The 25,167-nt window shown below is 45.5% G+C and overlaps 1 protein-coding gene across 1 annotated transcript in view; it reads left to right on the top strand.

Annotated features, from left to right (window-relative positions):
- The window catches only part of LPP (LIM domain containing preferred translocation partner in lipoma), a 350,330-nt gene that overhangs the window by 159,909 nt on the left and 165,254 nt on the right, over positions 1–25,167 (top strand). Inside the window, exon 9 of the mRNA XM_019472866.1 lies at positions 19,491–19,613. Within this exon, the coding sequence (XP_019328411.1) occupies positions 19,491–19,613 (123 nt within the window). The remainder of the gene's footprint in view (positions 1–19,490; positions 19,614–25,167) is intronic.

Genomic DNA, 25,167 nt, shown 5'->3' with positions numbered 1-25,167 from the left:
CATATACACAACCATGGGGCTGCTCTTGATGACCCTGGAAGGTTGTGGCAGTCCTGTGTCCCTCAATGGATTTGAACCTGAGAATAGGCTAGCGGGCAGATATTAAACAGGATTCAAGAGACCTGACTTAGTTCCCGACCCCGCCACAAACTCTAGAGTCAATTCATCTACTTTGTGCCTCTGTAAAAAGAAAACATGTCCCTCCCTCGTGGGCTTCCTGTGATCTCTTGCCTGTGGTGAGATGTTCAGACGCTATCACAGAGTCTCAGTGTGTTCCTGCAACGGGTTCGCTGTTACAAGCAGCCTTCGAGAGGGAAGGGGTTAATGAGGATTGCGTTCTCCCTTGCCAGGAAAGGCTGCAGCCGTCAAGGACATTAGCCAAGTGCGGAGCATGGCTTTTCCCAGCCTTGGGGGAATGAAGTAATTCCCCAGCAAGTGTTGTTCTGTCTCTTATCTCTCCGAGAAGAGTGGACCCCGTGGGAGCAGGGGAGGTTCCAGACCGCCCTGGGAAGTGGCGAAGCAGCAGGCTTCCGGCGAGGGCAGGGTGCTGCCTGCACGGCTGCCTGCGCAGGAGCCTGGGCAGCAGGAAGGGATCGGGGTGCCTCACGTGCTTCTCCGGGGTCAGGCTTCCCCCTTGCCAAGTCGCCCAAGGAGGGGACCTCGCTGTGTTTATTGGAAGGGGCTCGTGTCTTCAGGTCCTCATTCCTCCCTCCTGCAATGGGTCCAAAGATGTGCCCCGTGGTAGAACCACCTGACGGGACAGCTCTTCCCTGCTGAGCTCATGAAATTGCTATTTGTCACACCCTTTCTCTCTGGCTTTGGGAAGCTGGGGCTGGAGCCGTGTTCACAGCGTTGGGTTTTGGCAGGAGCTTGGTTAGAGCGAGATTCCTTCATGTGGCATCCCGTTCGGAGGAAGGCAAGCCTACCAGTTGTACCCCAGCACTCCTGCCTGTCACCACCCCCAGATGTACTCTACGCAGCAAATGCAGGTCCCTGCCTTTAATCTGTGCTCTCTTGTCACCTTTTTCCCCTTTCTTTTCCCTTCCATCCTCTGAAGGAGATTGGGAGCAGACAAAAGCCAGGGCTAAGTCAGGAGCCGGCGGGGTCTCGTGTTGCAAGATCAGCTCCTTATCTTGCAGGAGCAGCAAAAGCCATGCTGAAGCAAGATGTAAGGCCCGAGAGATGAGGGAAAAGGGTAGGTGGCGATAGAGAAAGCTGCTCGATGCCATTGTGCATTGAACACAATCATTTCCATGACTGCAGACGGAGGTTCCTGCGCTGAAGGAGTGGAACAAATGGCGGCTTGTGTTCCTTCTGCTGTGAATCCTTTCTCAGCCCTCAGGACATGGTTGCCTGAAGGCAAGGATCTCATGAGCATGTGTTGGAGCCTGATCCAACAAACTAAAGCCAAGCCTGATTCTGCTTTCTGATGCCAGAACACTTCATTTCCATGCCTCAGTTTCCCCGTTGCTAAATGTAAGTGCTGGAGCCGATGACCCCGTTCCTGAGCATGGACCAGATCTGAGGCTGCTGCCTGGGGTGGTTCGGCCCCTGCAGACCCAGTGCGAGCCCTCCAGATTTACTCCAGGGTTTGAAATTTATCTGCTCCAGAAAATCAGCCCCTTTACAATAGAAATTTCTTTCTGGATGGCAGAGTGCTGATGACAGCTTATGAAATATGTGTGCTGTGGCTCCAGGTAAAGCTTTTTATACTAGGTGTTAAGTTGATGAGGGCAGCAGAATATATATGTTTAGTTTATTATCATTTCATGCGTTACTGTTAGCAGACAGCTAAAAGCTGCACAGATTATTACAGTTTAAGTTGTAGCTTAAGAGCAGCAGTTAAAATAATAATGCCCAGTTTTCATAGGCCTGTTTATCTCTGGATCTCTATTTGGACAGTGGAACTGGCCACTTAGGATCAGATCCAAAAAGGTACTTTAGTATCTGACTTCCCTTGAGGTGCTTATGCTCTGATGGAAATCAGAGGAGGACTGGGTTGTGAAATACCTTTGCAATAGATCTGGCATTTTCTTGTAATTTCTGTCTTCCCATCTAGATACGTCATGTTCGGATTCACAGCAGGGCTGGGGAGGAAAGCGGAAGGAAATTTAAACTCTTTTCTTATTAACTGTAATACTTCAAAAATAAAAAAAGAAAAGGAAATGTTCATTTAAAAAAAGAGTGTGTTGGGGCTGGGGGACAGTTGTGTTGGGAAGTTCCCCTTCAGCTGAAGTCAGATGGCGAAGGCGAGGGCTTGTTCCCAGAATGGTGGTGAGGGCGCGGCGATGGCGTGTTTGACAAATAAGGACATGAGCAAAGAGCCTTTTGCCACGTTGGCTTGGGCTCAGTTTAAAAGAGAAAAAAAAAAAAATCCTGGACGGGAAGAAAAATGAAATCACTGTTTGTCAAAGGGAAATAGATATATCTGGGAGGGAGGGAGGCAGATTTTTATTATTTTTTTTGCCTTCTAGTTTCAAAACAGTCATTCTGCCCAGGCCAGGGAAAGCAACAGTGAAAAACTCTCATAAGCGATCTCTCAAGTGCCCTGTTTGCTCACAGAGAGGGACCCTCGCTCATGGCGCCGGCAATTTCTTCCTTCCTCGCCAGGCAGGGTTGCTCAGGGATGAGGACTGCGCACAGCGGTGAGAAAAGCCGGTCACTACTCCACGTCCCGTCCCCGGGAAGGCTGGCTCTGGAGCCGTGTGTGCTACGGGTGCATCTTGATAAGCTGTATCGTGGGGGCTTCAGATCTCCACTGGCTTTGAAATGACCAGTTAAAGGACAAATAAACCTCTCTTAAAGGAGAGGTTCAGAGCCCAGCGTTTTGTGTCGGGGCAGGACCTGGGTGTCTCAGAGCAGATGCAACTCAGCTGCGGACCTGCCAAGGGCCACCTTGGAAAAAAATGCATTTAGGAATTGCTGCTCATTACCCACAGGTGCTGTGTCTGCAGTGTGGGTCTGATTTTTCGTTTGGGACCCTATAAGATGCTACCGCAACACGGAAAGGAGAGGATTGTATTCAGCTGGGAGATTGCCCCTTTCCCAACAACCCCTGGCTGTTATCAGTGTGTGTTTTATTGACAGGCCACAAAACACTTCACAAAAGAAATACCAGTCTCTCCCTGATAAGGAAGCTGAAGCAGGGAAAGTGCCTTGCCTAGGTCACCAGGCTGACCAGCGGCAGGCTAAAAATAGGACCCAGATCTCCTGCGTCCCAGAGCAATTCTGTTTGCTACATTGCACAACCTCATTACTGTAAAAACTGTGAATTAATGAGTAAATACCATCAGTGGCTGAGACCAGAAAGAATTTGGGATATACCAAAAAGGATGCGCAAAAGTGGTTTAGGATGGGGTTTAGAGTGAAGAAACAATCGGACTTTGAATAGTTGCATGAAGGGTAGATTTAGATTAGATATTAGGAAGAAATTCTTTACTGTGAGGGTAGTGAGGCACTGGAACAGGTTGCCCAGAGAAGTTGTGGATGCCCCCTCCCTGGGAGTGTTCAAGGCCAGGTTGGACAGGGCTTTGAGCAACCTTGTCTAGTGGACGGCATCCCTGCCCATGTCAGGGGCAGTGGAACTAGATGATCTTTAAGGTCCCTTCCAACCCAAATCATTCTATTATTCTATGATAAAACAGTTTAATACACCAGTTCTTGTTATAACCACCTATGCGCGGGAGGGGCTGTAGTGCTGCGCTGTATGTGGGCAGGAGCTATTCTCACGTTCAGACCTACTGGACTCACGGACCAGGTTGTATTGTCCTGCTCCGATATGCAGGAAATCAGCCAAAGGGCTCAAATTCCTATTGCCAAGGAATTGTGGGAGGAGAAATGCCGAAATGTGGTCTGAAGGCGTATGCGCCTTCCTCTGCGAGGCTGTTCAGAGGAGACCTGTCTCGCTCCTCCCTAGCGCTTGCGCCTGGGAGAAGGTGGGAACGTGTTGATAGATGTGAGCGGCGAGAGCCTCATCCTTGTTACGGAGGAGGCTGCCAGGCATTTTGCTGTCTGATTCCCTCCCAGCGAGCGGTGGCGGTGGTGCCTCTTCGTGGGCTGTGACTCACCAGCTAAGGAAACAGCCGGCTTGCGCCTGGGAGAAGGTGGGAACGTGTTGATAGATGTGAGCGGCGAGCCTCTCATCCTTGTTACGGAGGAGGCTGCCAGGCATTTTGCTGTCTGATTCCCTCCCAGCGAGGTGGCGGTGGTGGGCCTCCCCCGCGAAGGAAACAGCCGGAACGGAGGAATTTTTTTAATTTTTTTTTTATTTTGGGTGCACATATTGACAAATAGTTGAGGAGGGAAGAGCGTGATTTTTGCCTACGGGGGGGGTGCTGCCTTAAATAGCACGTCTCCTGCTTGGCAGCATGGTGGCTGGGCTCTGCCTGGGTGCTGGGCTTGCTTTAAATCGCCTGCCTTTTAATGTTTGGAGAAGCCGAAAAGGCCAAAGAGAGCAGAACATGTGTTCAGCCTCCCTCTAGTGCTAGATTTTGTTAATCATTGGGATTATTGGCCTGGGTGTAGGTGCTGGCTGGTGAGGAACATGGGTAACGCGGCGCAGCTCTTGCTGCTAGCGGGGCTGCCTGGCTCCGGGCAAGGAGCGGTAGCTCCCAGTGACTCTGTAAATAAAGCCATAGTCTGTGTGTATCGCTTGCCATTCGAGATCCAGCTTTTGCAGATTTCTGGGACTCCTAACCTGATTTATTAAAATCCATGCGATAAGCAACTGCCTTTTATCTAAATTGAAGCCGTGTCCAATAATATAAATAAATTACCTGGTAATGTTAACCCTCTTACTCAAACCTTGGCTTTGCAGGAATGCTTTTGATCTGTCCTCCCTTCTGCCTTCCTCGTGTGTTTGAGAAACAGGAATGTGCTGTGCTCTGAATTAGACCTGAGCAAATAACATGTATGCTCTCTGCATGTTTAAATGCTCACTGGCTCTCTACAGGTCAATATGTGTTTGCTCTCTAATAGGGGTTTCTAGGCACTAAGGTGAGAAAAATCAGTAATACAAGGTCTGTATATGTTGATGAATATCTGGATGCATGACAGATAAAATGCATAAAAATATAGATAAAATGCATTTTCCATATGCATATATATACACACTCTATATATGTATGAGAAATGAATAATGAGTGGGGGTATAGAGCAGACCTCCACGTTACTGGGGAACAAGCATGCACATTTTATCCCTGCTGTTTTTCTATCTCTTTCTGTGGGTAGCATGACCGGTAGATCCAGGATCACAAGAGAAAAGGAACACTGAGCATTTCTTTCAGGCAGCTCTTGATGCAACCCGTCTTATATGCATGTTTGTTTTACAATGCCAAACCACATTCTATTTTAAATCTTTAATGAACCTCTGTTCCCATCTATGTAACTTTCCAATCCTTACTCTCTTCAGAATAGACAAAGATGCTTATTATAAACCACAAATTTTACTGAAAGGGTAAGCTGGAAAAGTTTTAATTGTACAGCATAAGCCTGCCATTCATCTCTCTGCCTGGCTATTAATATCTTGGCAATGTTATAATGCAATACAGCCTTTAATAGCTAACCCTCTCGGCAAGGACTACAAAGGAAGCAAGGATCCAAACAGTTAACTGTGCTCATTATTTTCATCGTGCTTATTACTGTGTTATTTAATGTATTTGTTATGTTATTGTTTAATATAGTAACACAGCACGCAGGATGCGCCAGGACCTGCACTGGTGCACACTCGTGCCTTCTTTGGGAGGAGGGTTGCGACTGAGGCTGGCAGATGCTTTCGGAGATGGAACAGAGCGGCTTTTGATAATCTGCCGTACAGCAGGTGATGAGGTGAGGGAGCAGAAGAAAGCAAAAGCCTAATACAGATCATATGTAAGTAAGGGTATGGGACCATCTAAAAAGTTGTGATAGGAAACAGAAAGGTCAGAGATGTTGCTGATTGTGATGTTCAGAGATCATCAAGCTAGAACCATCCCAGGTTAAGACACATTGCAGTGTTATGCACATGTGCTGGCTTGGGTCCAAGCAGCATGGCTGTGGTCCCCCGGTGCTGTGCCTGAGGTTACAAGCCCTGGTGGGCACCTCCTGGCTCGTGTGGGTACGTCTCTTTGTGGGACACTGTCACACCGCTGGCGCTGGAGTTGGGTTCAGTGCTGGCACCTGCGGAGAGGTTAATCTGTAACCTGGATTATCCACCCGTGGATAATAGAGACATGAATGGGGAAAGTAATAGGGGAGGCATGGAGAGCATGCAGAAAAAGCAGGCAATTTTGTCCTGTCAGAGCTAGTACCGGCCTGTGACAGACAAAAAGGAAGCAAAACCATCATTGTATCCAAGGTAGAATTATTTAAGCAGAGGGAAAAATAAAAGATAATGAAGATGTGGGAATTCTCCCATCAAAGCAGATGAGCTGAGTGATGGAAGAGAGTGAGATAACATGATCAGAATTGAAGAAATTTCTATTCTTCTCATTTCTGAGCGCTGTTCAAATCTTCTGTTGGATTAGCAGGTCCTAGGAAAGATCTCTTGCAAGATCGGTTGCTCCTGTGTCAAATCCTGGGTAGCCTGTGTTGCATTAGGGAACTGTAACATAGGGGCAAAACTAAGACAAACAGACTGTCAGTAGCAAGAAGGAATTCTAAAAGTTGCAGCAGACAAATTACTACGCCTTTTCTATGAAGCTGGCTGGGATTGGAAGATGTGGTTTAGAAAGTCAAAGTCTTTCCATGCAGCTTGGCATGGTGGTAGGCTGGAACGTGACAGAGCAGAGAGAGTCAGATTCCCACCTTGGTTTTGGTGCTTTAAGTACTATGATGCTGTGCGGTAAAGAAATGAGCTTCGGTCAAACAAGATGAAAGGAAATACAGCTATACTGATTGGAGAATCCACTTCTCTGTCTAAATTCAGTTTTACAGCCCTGGAGTAGTTCAAAGAGTAGGGCAAACTTCATCCTATTTTTGATGCAAATTTTGCCTGGCAGCAATGAGACGTGGATATGGAGAAGTTGTGAGAGCATGTAATTTCCAAGAATGGAAGTGGCTCAAATGCAGGTTCCTGTATCTGTTTTTTAGTTTCCATTGCTGGTGAAAAACAGCTTCAGCTGCCATGACGGGCGGTTTTGTTGTCAGAAAATGTTGCCTCTGCGAAGAGCGTGCGGCACTGTGACTAAGCAATCTGAAAGGTGGTAGAAATACCGATGAGAAATGTTGTTGTAGCCAGAGCTGGAGGAATGTGTTCCAGGACAGAAGGGCAGGCATAATTTTAAGTGTCTGCTGCCATTAAACTCCATCTTTGCAGGACCATTCCCCACAATTGTATTTTTCAGTTTTGATTTGCTGATGAAAATGCAGGATGTTGATTAGCTTTAAACACACAAAGAACAGGTAGGGAAGAGCATCTGGGAAACATCGTATGACGTTTTTAGGGTTTTGGTTTTAGTGGTGTGAGAGGTAAAATAGAAATATTGGGGAAAGCTGTAGCAACTCCAAGTGCTGCTGAAGTCAGCAAGTGACAGCTCTGTCAGAGGTGCTGTACAAACTCCTCTCATTCAACAGTCCCGAGCTACAGCCCCTTCCCTCTCCATCTCCTCATTTCCGCGTCTCTCTCTTGCCATGGAAACAGCCTCACATCTTTTCACGTCCCAGATCTAGCCTTAGTCTTCAGCTCTGTTACTCCACTCACTCCTGAGTCTCTCTCCCCTTCCTCCCTCTGTCTCTGGCTCTGCAAATCCCCCTGGTTGTGCCCTGCAATACCCCTCTGTGTTCCCAAAAGATTCCACCTGCGAGGTCTGTGCAGACGTTTGGGCATCAGGGCTTCCCGCGGGTGGTGGTAGGCTCTGGGAGCGGTGTTTGGTGGATGCTAAGGTCAGGTGAGCCTCTTAAAAGACATTTAGGTAGGGAATATACTTTCTGTGCAGAAGTAAAACCCGTTTGGCTTCTGTGGCTGTGTTGACCCGAAGCAGAAACACAATTACAAGAGATTTTCCTGAGGTCTAATGTGTACTGGGGACACCACGTTTTCTGATGCATGAATTCTTATTGAAAAACAGCAACTTACATTCATTTATCTGCATGTGGACAGTATCAAAATAAACCTCAGAGCTCACCCGGGAGGGATCTGCACACTGGGGATTCTCTCTGCAGGGTTTTGCAGCGGTCTCTGGGCAGCGCAAGTTATTAGTTGTTAAGCTTTCTGCATAATTCAGGTCCTTTTTCTTCAGCTGAGGTTCTCACTTAGGGAATATGTAGAAGGCAAGGTGTCCGAACGAGGAGGTGGTGGTTAAAAAAGAAAGAAAACCCACGGTCACCCAGCCAAATCAAATACCAGACACACATCTGGCAGCCTTGAAGGGAAGGTGAAAGCGGGCCTAATGGTTTGGAAAATGAGATTGCAAACTTCTTGAAGGCAAGGACCTTGCTCCGTGAATCAGAACTGTGGGGTCTCCTCAGCTGAGGGTTGCCCGCCCCTTGGACTGCAGCCATCAACCGCCCTAAAAACGTGCGGACTGAGGCAGAGTCCAGATTTTCCTCTTCTCAGCTTTGAGAGACATATAGTAGATTTTTAACGTGACTCATTTCTGCAGAAGCCAAACCCAAGCCATTGAATTTCATGTAGTTTTATACATCCATTTTGCTGACATTTTGCCAGGCTCGCTGGGAGATTCTTGAATCCTTGCAAACGGTTTGGCGCGCACCCCTTCTTATTACAGCAAAACAAGCAAACAAATTCAGAAGTATGTTATATGTTTAACTTCTGGACTTGGAACTTACTCAGGCTGTGAGAATTGACTGCCCAATTTTAATTTTACTTTTTTTTTCGGTGGTGATTTCCTAATAGCTTCACAGCCCATGTTCAGGAATGCTTTCTCAAATTTGGAGAAGCTTGACTGTGTGCTTAAACTTCATTAAAGTTGATAGAACTTTAGCACACGTGTAAAATTAAGCATATGCTTATGTTTTATACAGCCTTTTTGCAGGTGACACAAGCAGCTGCATATGGGTTTCCAACATGTGATTAAATTCCAAAAGGAGTTTTTAAAAACAGTTTTAGTCAACCTTAATTTTCTGAAATTGGTAGCTTTAACAAAACCTATCTTTTTTGATTAAAATTGCCTGAGACGCGTCCCTTTTAAAAAGCTCTTCATTTAACTGTCACAATATACAGTTTTGTGTGGGATAGAGTTTGTTCATGTAAATTTAATTTCCAGTTAAAGTGGTACAAACAAAATGATTTCAGTAGATCTTTATGAACACGGCAGTGCTGTTGCTTTCTCACCTCTGTCGATGTGGGGGCCAGGCAGAGCCATTAAATTGTCAGCTGTGCCCTTCTGCGTATCGCAGATCGTAAAGTTTCGCCTGGTCACCCAGGGAGACCAAAGGCATCCAGCCTTGATCCGCAGACATCAAGAGATGGAGAAATCTTGGAAGCTTGTTCTAGCATTTAATTACCTGCAGTATTACACATAAGTAAATCTCTGTTATTTTTAAATAGAATTTCCCTGGCTTCGGCTTCCCAGCTGCTGCGAGTTTTTCTATTTTGCTAGATTGGACAGTCTTGTGGTGTCTGGCATTTTCATTCTGTGAAGCTGTTTAGATATTGCTATCGAGCTACTCAATCTCCTTCATAAGTGAAACCAAGTGAGCTCTGCGTGTCTCGTTGTCAGCTGTTTCTGCTTTGCTGGGGGGTGTCTCAAGTTTTTAAAACACTGCCTTCAAAACTGGACACGGTATTTCAGCGACAGACTCACCAGAAGTGTTGAAAGGAGTAAAATCACCTTCAGCTCTGTGCTTTCCTTGCTCCAGGATGGCGTGACACCGGGCAGGAGCTGGTGTTTGGTGTGGTTTTCCCCTATGGAATATAAATCCAGAGTCGGGGGGCTGGGTGTGACAGCTTACCCTGTGCGTAGGCGTGTGTAATTCATGGCTTGTCAGACACGTCCTGTGCCGTTGGAGGCATCCTCCTCTTCCCTCTTCTCTTAGGCCAGAAAAGGAAAGAGGAAGATCACGACTTGGCCAGGATGTGGAGGTGAAGGGAGTCTTCGCTCTTGGACATCGCCATGGGGTCTTTTAGAAATGTAATGTTCACGTCGTAGGAGTCAGTGGGAAGGTCTTCCTTTATTGCAGCAGACACTTAATGAGCTATTTGGTTTCTACATTGATTAAACTTTGCAACTGTATTGGGGTAATTGGTTACTCTTCGGTTATGGTTCCCCTTGGAGGCAGATGATGAAATATCCGTTATCTCCTCTTGGTTCTCAGTTTTTCTGCAAGCAGCAATACTCTGCGGGGAACATCAGCTCTGCTTGATGGCTAATTAAACATTAATTTGTGACTATATTGGAGCAGATTTTAAGTCGGTGGGGGAGTGGGCAAAGAAAGAGGAAACTTTTAACAGTCACCATAATTATCAATAACGAGTCCTAATGTAATTGCATTAATTAAAAGAAAAAGGATATATTCCCTGCTGCTGTAAAGTTAGTTACAGTCAGTGAAAGTCATGCTGGGTCAAAAGAATTTCATGGCTGGCTATTCCTGCCCCATGAACAGAGAGGTAGGGCTGTCCTGCAGAAGGCATGAAGAAAAAAATTATATATTCCACTTTATATTGTATATTCTGCGGATGAACAGGAACGTTTCACTAATTCAATTTAATTCCCAAGGACGAGTGAATGTAACTCCACCCAGAGAATATTAAATTGCCTTAATGGAAAAATAAACTGGTTTTATTCTCCCCCTTCTCTCCCCATCTTCCCCATTCAGTTTTCAAATAACTTTATGTGCCTCCTAAGCTTATTAATACACTTCTCATCTTGCTGCTGATTTTGCATCTGGTAGCACTTAAACACAGACAAGACTCCCAAAGCTTTTGATCAGACATGTTAAGTAAACTATCAGGACTGTCGGGTCTGCTGCTCTGGCAGATGTTGGCTCGTGGGACTTGTCCTCTCTCTTCATCCCTCGACTGTTGCTTATCAAATCCGTCCTGTTGCTTTCATGTGCTTGAGGATCATGGTGCCTCTTCCCCATGTACTAGCTGGCCCGTAGTATGAAGATCCTCCGGTCGACTGAATGACATTTGCCATTTTGCTGTTTTTCAGTAGCATGGCAGTTTTGAAAGCCCCATTCAGCCAATCTTGAAATCTCCAGAACTTCCTTCCATGGACAAAATGTCAGAAACCCGAAAGAGCTGGGTGCAGGTTTGAATGCCCGAGGTAGAGGTGTCAGTCTGTGATGCGGGGAGCAGGGAGCTGGATAACACTGTCCTGGGGCAGAGCAGATGAGGGCTGAAGGGGCCAGACTCTCCAGCTTTGGGGCACCTACAAGTGCACACCTAGGCTACAAGGCGGATCTTGTTGAGTGCTTTGACCTATTTGCTGCATCCTCTTTACTCCTGTTGCATAATTGTCTTCCGTTGTCCTCAAGGGTGGCAATGGGACAGGGAGTGTTGCACATCTCTTCATGGGCTATTGTCCATGTCCCATCACAGCCACCGGGGCCATCAGCTGCTGGTCTTGGGCCCCGTGCTTCAGCAGAGCGTGCCCTAGGCCATGGAGCCTGTTGGCTAAACCTCTATGATGCAGCTTCATCCGTTTTTTGTTTCTCCTCACTCATCCAATATCCAGGGCCAAATCCTCTTCTGTGGTCTTGAGAAGTCTGGACAAACCATGGGTGTTTGTGGGAAAAGCTTCTCGCCAGCGTTAGGGGCAGGAGCTGTTTGGAAGGGAGCGTAGTCCTGGGCTTTGCCCTGGCATTATCGCTGCCCATCCACACTGGTCGCATCCTGCACCTGAGCAGAGCCAAGGTGCTGATTTTGGGATTGGGGCCCCTCTCAGGATGTGCAGAGAGCAATGGCTTATTAAACAGTGATGGAGGAAAGGCCACTGGTCCACAAGCCAGCACTCAACATGGCGGTGGCTCGGATCCAGCCCTCTGATCATGTGAAATCAGGGCCATCCTGCAGTGAAATTGCAGCTGGAGCTTGGATGGCTTGGACAGCGGTTTGTTGTCTTCTGGCATGTTTTGTCAGGGCTGGGACAGCAAATACAGAGAATGAAATGTCCATTAAGGGGCTGGGTTGGCCTGGTGGATTAGTGCCTTCATCTGGTGGGCAGAAGGAGCTTGGCTGTGTCTCTGAGTTGCAGCGCCTCGCTCCCATCCCTCTACCTGCTTTCCCTTCCCGGGGCTGGTATCCAGTTGACAGTAAGCTCCTTGGGACGGGGATGTTTCCTAACTATTGTATGCACGCAGTGCCAGTCACACTGATCTCTAGGGAAATATAAATCTTTATTGTCATACAGATTCGTAACTGCAACAAAGTCTTTGCTGTCTGTCATATATGTGTCCCAGGAGGCTGAGTGCAATTGGCTGTGATTTCTGTTGTCTCGGCTACAAGGAGGGAAGAAGTGGGTTTCCAGGTATTGGTCCAAGCCCTGGCACTAAGGTGATGGTCAGTTATTAACCCTCAGAGATTGACATGTACCCATCAGCAGGAGAAGTGACTCCTGGCTGGTGTCAGCTGGCGGATATAAAGCACAATTGGAGGCTTCAGGTAAATGTCTATAGAGAGCCAAATCAGATCAGCAATGGTCAGTCGTGAGTGTCCAGAGGAAAATGTAAAAAAGGAAGCACAGAGGATTTTTTTATTTATTTTTAAAGTATCTTGGTGGAGTTTTCTTCCACATGTTTCTCCAGCTGCTTTTGAAGACTGTGTAAACTCATAGCAACCACAGCATTTTGCAGCAGAAGTAGCTCTGCAGCTTAGCAGCATGTTGTGCGACGAAACACCTACCCCCTTTTCTTTGTTTTGAGACCGATGCCTTCTAGTTTCATGCTTTCTTCTTCTGTTATCTGCTTTCTCTTTTTTTTTTCTAAATTTTTATTATTTGTCCATTTTATAAGCCTCCTACACCGCAGTGAGTTTATAAATTGGTTGTTAAGGTTGGCAAGATGTCTCCTAGCAATGCTTAGCAAATAACTTTTCTTCATCTGCTTGTTCATTTGCCCCAGCTGTAAGCCCGTGCAGTTCTTTATAACACCTTGCTGCTTCAGAGGTAAGACCAGTTAATCCTCAGGATACCCAGTGCTATTTACATTTTACATGGGTGGAGAAATTGAATGTGGGACTGTGGCTACCCCAGACCCATGCCGTAGATCTGGGGCTGAGATGAGCTTGGACCTCGGGAGCACAGGCCCCTTTACCCTGCTGTGTCTCCTGCAGTTTGCTGCAGCACAGCTGATGGTGTGAACTTTGCCAAGGAAAGATATTTGGCACATTTATTGGCCCTTTTTGGGGCAGTAAGGTAGGCTGGTGTTTAGTGGATGATCGCCCCCCACCCCGTTTAAGTCCCGTTCCAGGTAGGCCCACCTGCCTCCTTACGGGGAGATCTTCAAAAGTGGCCAGACTTGTAGAAATGTTGCTCAGTTAAATGACAGCAACGTCCAAGAGACACCAAACGACGCCTTTGAACAGCCCACTTCAAACTTTTGAAGTGTTTTCCTTTGGTTCAGCTAATATCCAGCAACACAAACCAGGTAAAACTATTCCGTGCCTGAAAAAAAAGAAAAAGCAGGGGAAAAAATAAATCAAAACCTAACTTCCCTTTGGCTTTTATCCTTGATGTCATCAAAGAACTAAAAAGGATATTTCAGGCCTGGTTTCAGCCTGATGGAACAGCAGGGAAGTTCTTTTCTATTAGATCCTTGATACAATCACGTCTGGTGAAATCACTGCAGTCACATCTGCTGAAATCTTCCATCGTTTCGGATTTGTTTCAAAAGACTCAATCTTTCTGTTTTTAAAGGGCACGACTACTTTTCCAGCCCCTCCTTGGTGCCTGGAACAGTGTAGGCATCAGGGCAAAGCTTTTTACCCCCCCCCCCCCGAATGCTGCAGTCAGCTCATGTTTCCATGTGTGTGCTTGGGGGGCCGCCTCTTGGGACTGTTTTATTTTACATTAGGGAATTTGAAACAAAATGTTTGCACTTGTCGTTAGGCTCAGGGGAGAATAGATACAGCAGCTCATCTTCAAGGTACCTCGTTTTCCTGATATATGCCCTTGAGGGTGCATCTTTTTGCCACTGCAGTGTCTTTTTGTGCTTTGGATGGCTTTTGTGATCTTGGAAAGAAAACTGGGGAATTCTACAGCAAGAGAGATGGGGTAGCAAGGATGTGTGTCTGAAAAGGATCTTGCCTCTGGCAGTGGTATTGTTGGAGAAAGTGCAAAGAAAGGAAAAAAAAAAACTGGAAAAATTACACATAAACCCCAGCCTGAAGTATATCAAGACTGAATCACTTCTTTTCTTCTTCCTGGTTAAAATTTCTCAGAGTCTCCTCTTGTATGTACAGTGGATGCAATCAAAATCAAACATCTTTCCCTCCTCTCCCCTGCCTACCCCCAGCTAAAATAGGAAATAAGAGCCCCATCTTTCTTTCTCTGTCTGCAGCTCTGCCTAAGCCCAGTGCCCGAGGCCATGGAGTAGAAAGAGATGCTAACGCCTTGTTTGGAGAGCTGTTTCATTTGCTCTTCCTACCATCTCAGTGCCTACCCGAGGATTTCGACAGCTTGCGGAGTGTGGAAGGTGGCTGCTGTGGGTGCAACCTGGTGGAAGCAGGCAGCAGTCACTGAATTTATCAGCTCTGCCACCTCATCTGTGGCTCAGTTGCATTTGCTGGAGGAAAAGACAATAAAGTCTTTCAGGGAAAAAGTCTTTATTTACTGTCTACCCCTGATTTGCCTAAATGCCCCTGTTCCTCACTCCCCTTGTTGCTTTAGTCCTTCCTTTCCATGACTGCCTTTGCTGCAAAGGGCTTTTCTGCTCCCTGCTTTTCCCCGTTCTTGGATGTGTAAATGCAAACAGTGTTGACCTGTCGCAGCCCAAAGAGAGCTCCCCAAGCACCTCAGGCTCCCGGTAAAACCAATGTACCAAGAGCAGAGGGCACTGGGGGCCCCCTGCCCGTTTGTTTCGAGTCATTAGCTACGACCTTTCTTAATATCCATGGTGTTCATCTCCATTCTTCCACTTGTGAGTTATGAGATTATCAGTGACTTGTGATAGCACAGCATGCAGAGCGAGCTGATGCTACGAGGAAGGTTGTGTGTCTAGCTGTAGCTCTGCTGTCTTGGACGTGTCTGGACATATATAATGGCATTGCATTTCCCGATAACGACAGCCCACGTTCCTGGGGCGCAGTTCAGAGGATGAGCTGGCCACAACACTCATGAAACACACTCGGCTCAACCTACTTTAGAGAAGACTTAAGCAAGGCTAAGCTGGATGGGGAGAAGGTGGATCTTGATGCTGGAAAATTGCACTGTGGTGAGCAAAGTTCTGATGCTCTGAAAGTGTTCAGGAGTTTGGCTGTTGCCTTGTTTTGGAAGAAAACATACCCTGGGACTCTGGAGTCACTTCTAACCCGCTGTCCATGTAAGTCAGCAGGTTGCCACTGCAAAGCCACCCTCCATCTTTCCCTGACATAGTAACACCACTGGGCATCAACATGATTTCCCGTAGCAGCTCAGAAGCCAACCTGGCAGCCCAGACCACATTGCATGTCTCGTCCCAGGGCCTAACGACTGTCCCAGGCTGCAGCACTGCGTGGCAGCAAACAGGGCATGGAGAGGGGGGAAAACAGAGAATAAAAGAGGCGGCTGGGTCTGGGTAGGGAAAGGAATTTGGAGCAGGAGCTAGGAAGGACATCTGGGAGCCAGATTCTTCTCTTTGAGTCCATTGCAAGGAGCTGGCTTGGACAAACGAGGAAGCGTTCTTGTTTCTCTGCTGTAACCTGCAAAATGTGATGAATAGGTGATCTAGGTTGTAGGAAAAGGTGGCATCTAGGGAAATCATTGTGCTTTTCATGTCTTCTAGCTTGGTGAATAGTCTTACGGCCTTTTTAGCACCGTGAGGCGAACGTTGAGGCCCTGCGTTGCCCTCTGCACTGCATGTTCTGTAATGAATGTCCCTTGGGGTGGTGCGGGGTGACCTGTGGCACTGACTGGTGTTGGGTGGTAGGATTAGCAAAATTAAAGCCAGTTTTCATTGGAACAGCGTGGGTTGACGGGGCTCAGGAGTGGATTACCATCACAGCTGCTCTGAACTGCACACCAGGAATTCAGAGGCGGACAAACAAGCCAAGCAGTGAAGCTCTCTGCTGTTTTTGTCTCTTTTGCCTCGCAGCAGGGACTGAGCCAGGGGACAGGAGTGTAGGCATTGCAGAAGTTCACGTGAGTGGATAGTCTCTGGCATGAGTAATTTGTTGGACTGAGTTGGCTTATGTTTGCTTTTTGTTGAATTCACGTTGGCTGGGCCAAAGATAGCATCCTTTTTCTTTTTAAACCCGTTTTTCCATATTCTGCTGGCTGAAAGGGAGGGCGTGCAAGCGTCATGTCTGCAACAATGCCATAAATCCAGACAGAAATAGAATTAGCAGTTCTTTCTGGTTCCGGTGTTTGTATCTGCGAGGTAGTGAGCTTAACCAGTCGGAACAGAGCTGTGACTGAGCGAACCTGTTGTGCCTTGGGACCTGGCACTTGGGTTTTGTTCCAGAGCATATCATAAAACTTTTATAGCAACGTCATGATGAAAAGCATGAGAAGAGAAATAACTTAACCCTTTCTTGCTAAAGTTAGCACTGCAAATTCTTCTCCTGTTTCCACATGCAGCAAATCCCTTGGTTGAATCTGGAGCTCTGTGGGGAGAAAAATGCAAGATTCGTGGAGATGGGGAAGAGAGAGCAAGCAGAAACCTGTCTTTGTGAGGCTTACTGTTTCTTAAATGTACTTAAAGTCCAGTCCTGTCCTAATAGGCCCTTACACACATCGGTAGCATTATTCATTGGCACTGTCGTACTGAATTGTGCTCCAGCATTTGTAGAATTGGGCTCTTAATCTATGTTGATTATGTTTTAATTGAATAAATAAATCTTTTACAGAGCCCAAAATCAATAGAGATGTTTCCATGCTTTTTTTTTCCCCTAGGTTTCCTAAGGACATTTAATTTTTACAACCTTACAACTTGTTCTGCAGCATTTGCTAGTCAGCTATTGCGTAATTGTTCTGGGGAATGAGAACCTGGGAATAACATGGCCCAGAAATGCTAAGAAGCAGAAATGAAATCGGCTGATCTTCTCATCTGCCACCATCCCTCCTCTCCAGGGTCAGGGTGCCAAACGGGCCGTGCGTGGGCTCCAGTTTTATTCCTGGGTCTGCCATTGACTTGATTTATCACCTCAAGTGTTGGGGCCTTGGGTGCCCTTCGCATCTCCCCCCCTTTCCAGGCTGGCTTTTGGCTGCTTAGCTTAAAAATTCTCCGGAGTGGAGCAATCACAGTTTTTGTGTCTGGGAAGCCTGTGGCTGCCCTGTAGTTACAGGCCAACAACTGGAGGATGGAGAAAAACCAAACAAGAGCCATGAAGTGCACTAATAGTGGAAAGGAAATTGGACTTTTGCAGATTGAAAAATCCAGGTGCCTACAGCTAGCCAGGAGTAACGGTCTGGGGTAATTCCTGTGAAAAGTATTTCTTTTTTTGAACAGTTGTTTGGATGGAAAAACTTTGGCTGTATAATAAAAATAGGCAAGAAGAATTGAGTTTGTACGTAGTTTCTAACCTGACTCTCAGCCTTTTAAATGACGTGTTCTTGCATAAAGCACACTGGAGCTTCCATTTTCTTGTTAGTCAAGCCAAATTTATTGTAATCCAATAAGATTTAATAATCATTAGGAACTAATGAATGCCTTAGCACGGATAAGCTTGGCAGATCAGAGCCTCCTGCTTTGCATAGTCTGTCTCTCTTTGACCAACTTGCCATTTATGTGTCGGATTGATAACTGTTCTATAAAACAGGTAATGATCAAGTGCTCCTGAAATGAAATTTAAATAAAAACTATCTGGAGCAAACAGTGAGCCAAAGGGAAAAGCGAATTTTTGGCTTGGAAAATTGAAGTAACTTGGTGAGACTGAAGGCAAACAGAGCTGGACTGTCTGTGGGGAGGTGCTGGTATGGTCTGAACAGGCTTTACAGTTGAAATTAGGTGAGTTGTTAGGTAATTCTTTAGTATTTTTATTGTTGTAGTAGTCAGGCTGCGAGTGAGCTCTTCTGCACTGAGCTCTGTAGTTGCATGTGTGTGGAGAGACTCCGTCTGGAGAATTTGCAGATAAGTCAGACATGGAAGGACAGAACGAAAATACTGCCTGTGACTCAGGTTGAGAAAAGACTTTCAATGCGTAATATTTCACTTGACTCAAGAACTTTGTTTTCTGCGCATGCCCTAAATGTGGCTGGCTAAGTTGGGTAGGCTCCTGGCACCTACATCACACCTGAAGGGGATCCTTAGTTGGTTTTCTTCAACTTCTCATTCCTGCCAGAGCCTAATTTCCAGAACACTGAAAACGTTGAGGAGGGAGATGTTTCCTAGCTTGTACCCACCTTCGTGCGCTGCTGGGAGGTACTGCTGTTGGGTTGGGCTGTACAGCACAGATCTTTCCCAGAGGTTTTGGACTAGGTTGATTTTTCAAAAACAAAGGGTATGAACGAGTCCTCTTTTAAAATGCTTATTCTAGCAGGGATTGCAGTGCAACCCTTGAACAATAGCTTGGGGATCACATACTCTCCTGTGGTGCTGAGACCTGGGTTTTACTTTCAGAGGTGGGTGGTGGTGGTGAAAATTCATGTCTCTTCCCTTCCAAGTGAGTGTCCCTATCAGCCGGGGTACAAGTGGGGCTGGGCTGTTTTGAAAGCAGAGAGAAAGCACAATGTATTGAATCAGAAAGGATCCTGGCTGTAGGTTGGTATTTGCTCTGGGCATGGGCTTTCCTGTGTAATAGCCCTTTTCACAAGGACCTCATTTATGTTATTTTGTGACCGCTTATTGCAAATCATGCCCTTCACCTTGAATCTGCTAGAAATTAATTGAACTTTTTCATGCCTCCTTGAAGGAGCTCATTTTTTAGATGGAAATTGTGAAGAAGTGTTGACTCAGACAGGTACAGCTACCATGGATTGATTTTTAAAATAATAACAGGTGCAGGTGGCCGGTCGCTGGCCACTGTGGCTTGCAGCTCTGCTCTGTGCTTCATCTGGAATGGGGATGTGGCAGAAGAGATGCTCTCAGAATGGAGGTGCTCCAAGGCTACCCCAGCCTGGCTGCCCAGCCGGGCGTCCAGTTAAAATACATCTTATCTATCTGCGGGAGCAGGGATTGTCCTGCCTCCTCACCTCGGTAACAGATTGCATGCTGAGTTGCATAATTCTCCAAGTCAACTTTAGACAATGGGACCATTGTGGGAAATCCATGAAGAAAAGCCCTAAAGCAGCTTGAATCCTTGTGAGATGGAGGCTTGCTGCTGGTTCTTGGAGAGGGCTATAGCATTTCAGCATCTCTGACCCTGCAACCCGAGAGATATTGCCGAGGCACGGTAGCAGCTCCATGAGGACAGTAAGAAACCATGTGCCAGGCCAAGTGGTTGGAATAACTGGAACTCTTCTTTCTTCTTTAAGGTGAACCCTGGTGGCAAGACGCTTGAGGAGAGGCGGTCCAGTTTAGATGCAGAAATCGACTCTCTGACCAGCATCCTGGCCGACCTAGAGAGCAGCTCTCCTTACAAACCTCGATCTCAACAGGTTAGTGGCGCATTGCGTAAACAGAGAGTGGGAAAGTGGCCAGCATTGACTGCTGGAGTCAATTTGCTAACCGCTTGGTATTTGTTGTGAGCAGGCATGCCAGTTCCTCCTGATAGCATCCAGATGTGGCTGTCAATGGGGAGAAGGGCGCAGCCGCTCTGAAGGGGGCACTGGCTCAAAAGCTGCCATACCTCTGAGCGAAGGGCCTCTGATCCCGATTGTTAGATTCCCACGGAGATTGTTAGAAAAATACTTGCAAAAAATGGCATTTCATTCGCCCTGACTTTCCACCAACAATAGCTTGTGAATTAAAACCTGCTCAGTTCACAAGTACTTTTACGCTTGTGTTTTTTGTTGCTTTTCTGTTTTGTTAACTTTTATCTGTCACGCAGCCAGAAGGATCCAGATATCCGCGTCTCAAGTTGTTTTCTTTTGTTTTTGTCGTCTAATCAGTGGCGATGAAGTGGCTTGGATCATAGCTCAGCTGTCAGGGTGGCTGTAGCCCAGCAAGGCAGACTGGAATTGTGCTTACTCTGCTGTGTCTAGACGAGGACTGCAGGGGTGACAGCAACTCAGCTAATTTTTGACACTCATCTAGGTAGTGCTTGAGTGGAGCTATTTAAGTCCTGGTAAGCTGTCATCTATTTATCAGAGGAAGTGCCCCAGTGGTACTTGAAAAAGGGCAATTCTTGAGATCTCTAAAATCATCCCAGATGTGTGTGTGCCCAGTTGTGCAGCGCCTTCACTTCCTAATCTCATGACTAGTCTCATTGCTTATACATATACAGGTCTATAGGCATGTATGCGGCTGTATGTATATGTTGTGTTTGTCTTACCAGTGTCAGCCCTAAATAAAACCCCAAAAGTCAAAAGAACCAAAGGGAAAGTTGGCTGATGCAGTGCACACCCATTATCCATATAGGCCATCTCTTTAGTTTGTGGCTTTTTTGGTTCTTTTCATTGTTATATTTGTTTTAAGTAATTGAGAACCGATACCTTTGGAGCAGAACTAAAGTAGTGATCAGAGTTCATTTAGATTTGTTCTTAAGAATGTGAGCTTAGCAAAAGCAGAGTTAAATCAGATTTATGCACTTTTGAAAGCGTCCATCTGCATGCAGAGGCTCTGGTGTGGTGGCCTGTGTGGTTTCCGTCCCTTCTGCAGGGACCTCACGATAAATTCTTTTTTCATTCTAGCAGCATGTACACAGTTATTGCATAAACTTACAGACTTGGCCTTGAAAAACAGTCTGATTTGGGTCAGTCAGTCAAAAAGAGCAACAACGTAAACCAGATGCAATTCAGTCCTTTTCCCAGTGGGTTTTTGTTGTTGCGATAGAAGAGACAAGTTTTAACAGTGATAGCGCTCAGGCACTGTGCCGAATAACCCGTGTTCATTTTGTTTGCATGGGCCAAACATACGAATGCACAATGTTACTGGGAAATGCTTTAGTGTCAAAACACCGTGAGAGTTAACTGGAAGAGATTTGTGCTCACCATTTTCTTTGGCAATGCCTGCAGTCAGCTCCAGCATCTTTGTAGAGACATGTAACTTCTGTAACCACCTCGCTGAGCATTTGCAGTTTGCTGATGGTACTGCTGACTGTCTCCTGATACTTCTTCCCTTGGGATCTGGCATTCTCTGAATAGATTGGTTTTTCACTTTTATTTTGTACCTAGAGCAGTAAATGAATCAATAAATAAATCAATAAATAAATCAATAAATAAATCAATAAATAAATCAATAAATAAATCAATAAATAAATCAATAAATAAATCAATAAATAAATCAATAAATAAATCAATAAATAAATCAATAAATAAATCAATAAATAAATCAATAAATAAATCAATAAATAAATCAATAAATAAATCAATAAATAAATCAATAAATAAATCAATAAATAAATCAATAAATAAATAAATAAATAAATCACAGTGGTCAAATGCAAAGTTCTGCAGATGTATTTGAGTTTCTGGAGGATTGGAAGGCATAGCCCAAGTTTTGGACTTGGTCTGACTTCAGTTCATCAACTTCCAAGACAACGTGTGCTGCTCGGTGCACATGCTCGTTCCTGTGGCTTTTTGCCCACAGTTCAGGTGGGGCCGCTGAAGACTTGTCCCCTGCACCCAGGAGCGATGGGATGCTGCTGCTCTCTGGTGTATTACAGTAACTGTGTGCGATCCAGTGGGCAGAAGGAGCTGAATTTCATCTCCGGGACCAAATCCTAACTTTCTTTGTTCAGTTTATCAGACTTTTGAGGATTTATTGGTTAACGTAATGATGTCCCGTGAAAAGTACAGCTATAGCAACTTCTAACTATAGCTGTTAGAAAAAGGAAATGCCAGAGTTGAATGTATCATCTGCTGTAATTAAAGAGTACTGAAACAAGTCCTTGAAAGGTGGAACCAGAATGTAAAGCTTTGATATTTTCCTTTGTTTGATCTGTACTAAGTATTAAAACTGGTGAGTCATTTGATGGTCTTACAGTAGGATAATAGATTAGGCTGCAAATTGTGAGGTACTTATTCAGAACATCAGCACGTTTATTGGATTACACCTTAGCTGACCTTCCCAAATTTATCAGGATAATGGCTGCAGATAGGAAAATAGAGTTACAACTTGTTTTCAGAGAAGACGCTTCCAGTTGTGCTTATGCGGTTAAAGCATTATAATAATTTTACAGGTATACCTTGCCCTTGGGAATACTCCTGTTCTGGAATAAGAGGAGTTTTGTTGTTACGTTTCTTTTTTATTTTATCTTCAAAATCATTTTAAAGCAACATAAACTAAACTATAAAATAGTCCTCTCTCACTGGAGTAGGAGTGATAGCGGGATAATGACAAGCAGTTTATTTAACATACCCTAAATTCACACAGAGGGAAGCTCTTTTGATCCTTGGTACGAGATTCAGGATTGCAGTGAGACACACTGCCCTGGGAGGTGCCCCTGAAGCAGAGGAATTTGTACCCTCCGCAGTAGGTTTGGAAAGTCCATGGTACTTGTCAGAATGGGTGGGCCAATGTCAGCCCCGGACAATTCCCCTTGGCCAAGCAGACCTGCTGTTGAGGACATGGATGAGTATAAATCTCTGCACCATCCCTGCATTGCTTACCTGGGCATCACTCTGGTAACATTTTTTGTGTGCCAGGCAGGTGTCAAGGATGTTGCCATGAGCTAAAAATGTCCACCATTAATAGAGGGCAGGGAGAGAGTTTTGACAGCCACGGTCAGCAGCACCCTCCTTGTACCCAGTGGTCCTGCCTAATTCAAGGCAGCTGAGCTGGAAAGTGAAGGTAGAGGAGTCACCCAGGTCCTGCTGGCTGCTTCCTATGCCTTGGGCAGAGGTGGTAGGATGCTGTTGTCCTGCAGAGCTGCGTTGCCCTCTCTGAAGTGATGAGTTTGAAAAGCATTTTCTCAACATAGATCCTTTACGGAGCAGAAAAGATCTTTCCGCCCCCATAGCAGCAGGTTTGGTGGGAGGAGGTCCTTCTGCGAGTCTGGTACCCCAGTGTGAGTCAACCCCGATGTTGCCGAACCTCAAAGTGACAGATTCTCTCAGGCTTCGTTTCTGGTTAGTTCTTGTCTCTGTCTTGAGGCAGTTGTTGAGAGAGTCACCTGCAGCAGAGGTTTTCTGGGCATTGATAGTTTACTTCATATTGGCCGTCAGCAGCATGTGGGTGAGAAGCAGCTTTTGAACACCATCACCTCAGCCCCGGGCTAAGCCCATGATTTGCAAGTGAAAATCTCTCTGACAGAGTCACAGAAGCAGTCAAAAGTGATTAAAATGCTAGGTTTTTTTCTTTCAAAATTGCGCATACCAAAAAGAGCAGAAAATTACAAGACTAAATCATGGTCTTTAGCTGCAACACAGCAGTATCTAAGGATGCTTTCTGTCATGTGAGGTGGTGTAGGAGAGACCATATGTCAAGAATTCAGCTGGAGCTGGAGTTTTAGAAAGGACCAAACATCACCTCAGCTTGAGAGGTTTCTGCGTGACCTTCACCAGCACGGCCAGTTCCAGCCTTCTGGTGCAGTGAATTGAAATGGAGGAGACCAACATGATCTCAAAATGACCATGACTGCAGTGGCATGTTAATAGATGAACGTGCCTCAGGTATTGTTTGAAGAACTGCAGATGCATTATTAAAAAAGCTAATTAATATTTTCCTCCTGTTCGGTAAAGTTTAGAAATGCTAGTGTGATGAGTAAAGTACAGAGCTCCTCTTGTGTAGCTGCAGTGTGTTTTCTGTTTACATATCACACCTTCTAAATTGCAGTAACCCGTTGGAAAGTTCAGAGGCAGAGAACCCGCTATGCTTTTCATTAGTAAAAGGAGGTTGTATAGACAAGACATTTAGGTGCATAGCTTCCATGGATGGGAGCAGGGGCTATGCCTAAATTGGGTGAACCCTGTCTAGGGGGCCTGGTGAATGCTGTGGTCATCTGGCTCCTCTATTGAAGGGTATTTTCCCTAATTTTTACCTGTTATGCTTAAATCCTTGCTTAAGAGATGAAAGCAGCAAGGCCTTAAGAAAAAAACATGCCAAATTTCAGCCCATAAAATAAATGTTTGCATTTTTTTCAAAACAAGAAAACTTTGTGACTCTGGAGAGAGGGCTTCCAGCAGAGGCTGTGAAAATGAAATACTGGAAATCGTAGCATACGAAAGCTCAGGATTTTTTGTCCCTGCTGTGAATTATGTATTGAATGCTGATTGCTTTGTCTGGAATTGGACACCTACCTCCTGAAACTCTAGACTTTTATCCCGAATTTCCAACAGATTGTCTCTTTGGCAAAATGGGAGTTTGTGGGAGGTGTACCAGGTAGTAAGATCTACCTGGTCCAAACGTAATCAGCTTTTTTTTAAAAGCAAATACTGGGTGGCCAAAATTTATGGAGTATTTAAATAGCAAAAAACCCCATGCGTTGATCATCAAGATCAAATCTACTTCTGTACAGCTCTCAGAGGCAGCTTGATCCAGAGGGGACTGGGCTGGCACTCTGGAGACCTGTTTCATTCCCAGCTACCACCACTGTGCTAAATGACCTTGAACATAGCATTTCTAGTCTGCTTCCTCTCGGAATCTCTTCTGTCCTTGGCAACCTCCTCAATGTGATTTGCCTCTTGCTACCCATGTGCATGGCATCTTGCAAAATGAAACCTTGGTCTGGGTTGAAGGCCTTTAGGTGATGCGGTTGTACAAATAATGAAAAAGAGAAATAAATTTTTTTTTTCATCTAACAGATGGGGAAAATGAAGACAGAGTTAGGCGAGGTGTCTAAGGATTAATGCCTATGACCCTGCCTCTGTATCATTGCCCCCAGTACTAGACATCTGCCACTATCCAACACTGTCAGCCTAAGTGAGTAATATTTTGAAGGAGAAGCAGCTCATTCTCAATGTGAGCTGCAGAACAATACAAAAGTAAAGAAAATTAGATTAAAAAATCAGTGATACATTTTCATTATGTTCCAAACATACTGGGAAATAATGTCTTCTAATGACTGGAATTTAAAAGGGATTTAAATGTTTGGCAGCTTTGGTTGTTATT

Source organism: Aptenodytes forsteri, unplaced genomic scaffold (genome assembly GCF_000699145.1).
Source record: "Aptenodytes forsteri isolate BGI_AS27 unplaced genomic scaffold, ASM69914v1 Scaffold404, whole genome shotgun sequence".
Classification (NCBI taxonomy): domain Eukaryota; kingdom Metazoa; phylum Chordata; class Aves; order Sphenisciformes; family Spheniscidae; genus Aptenodytes; species Aptenodytes forsteri.
Note: the sequence above shows the minus strand (reverse complement) of the source record. Positions and strands in the feature narration are given on the sequence as shown.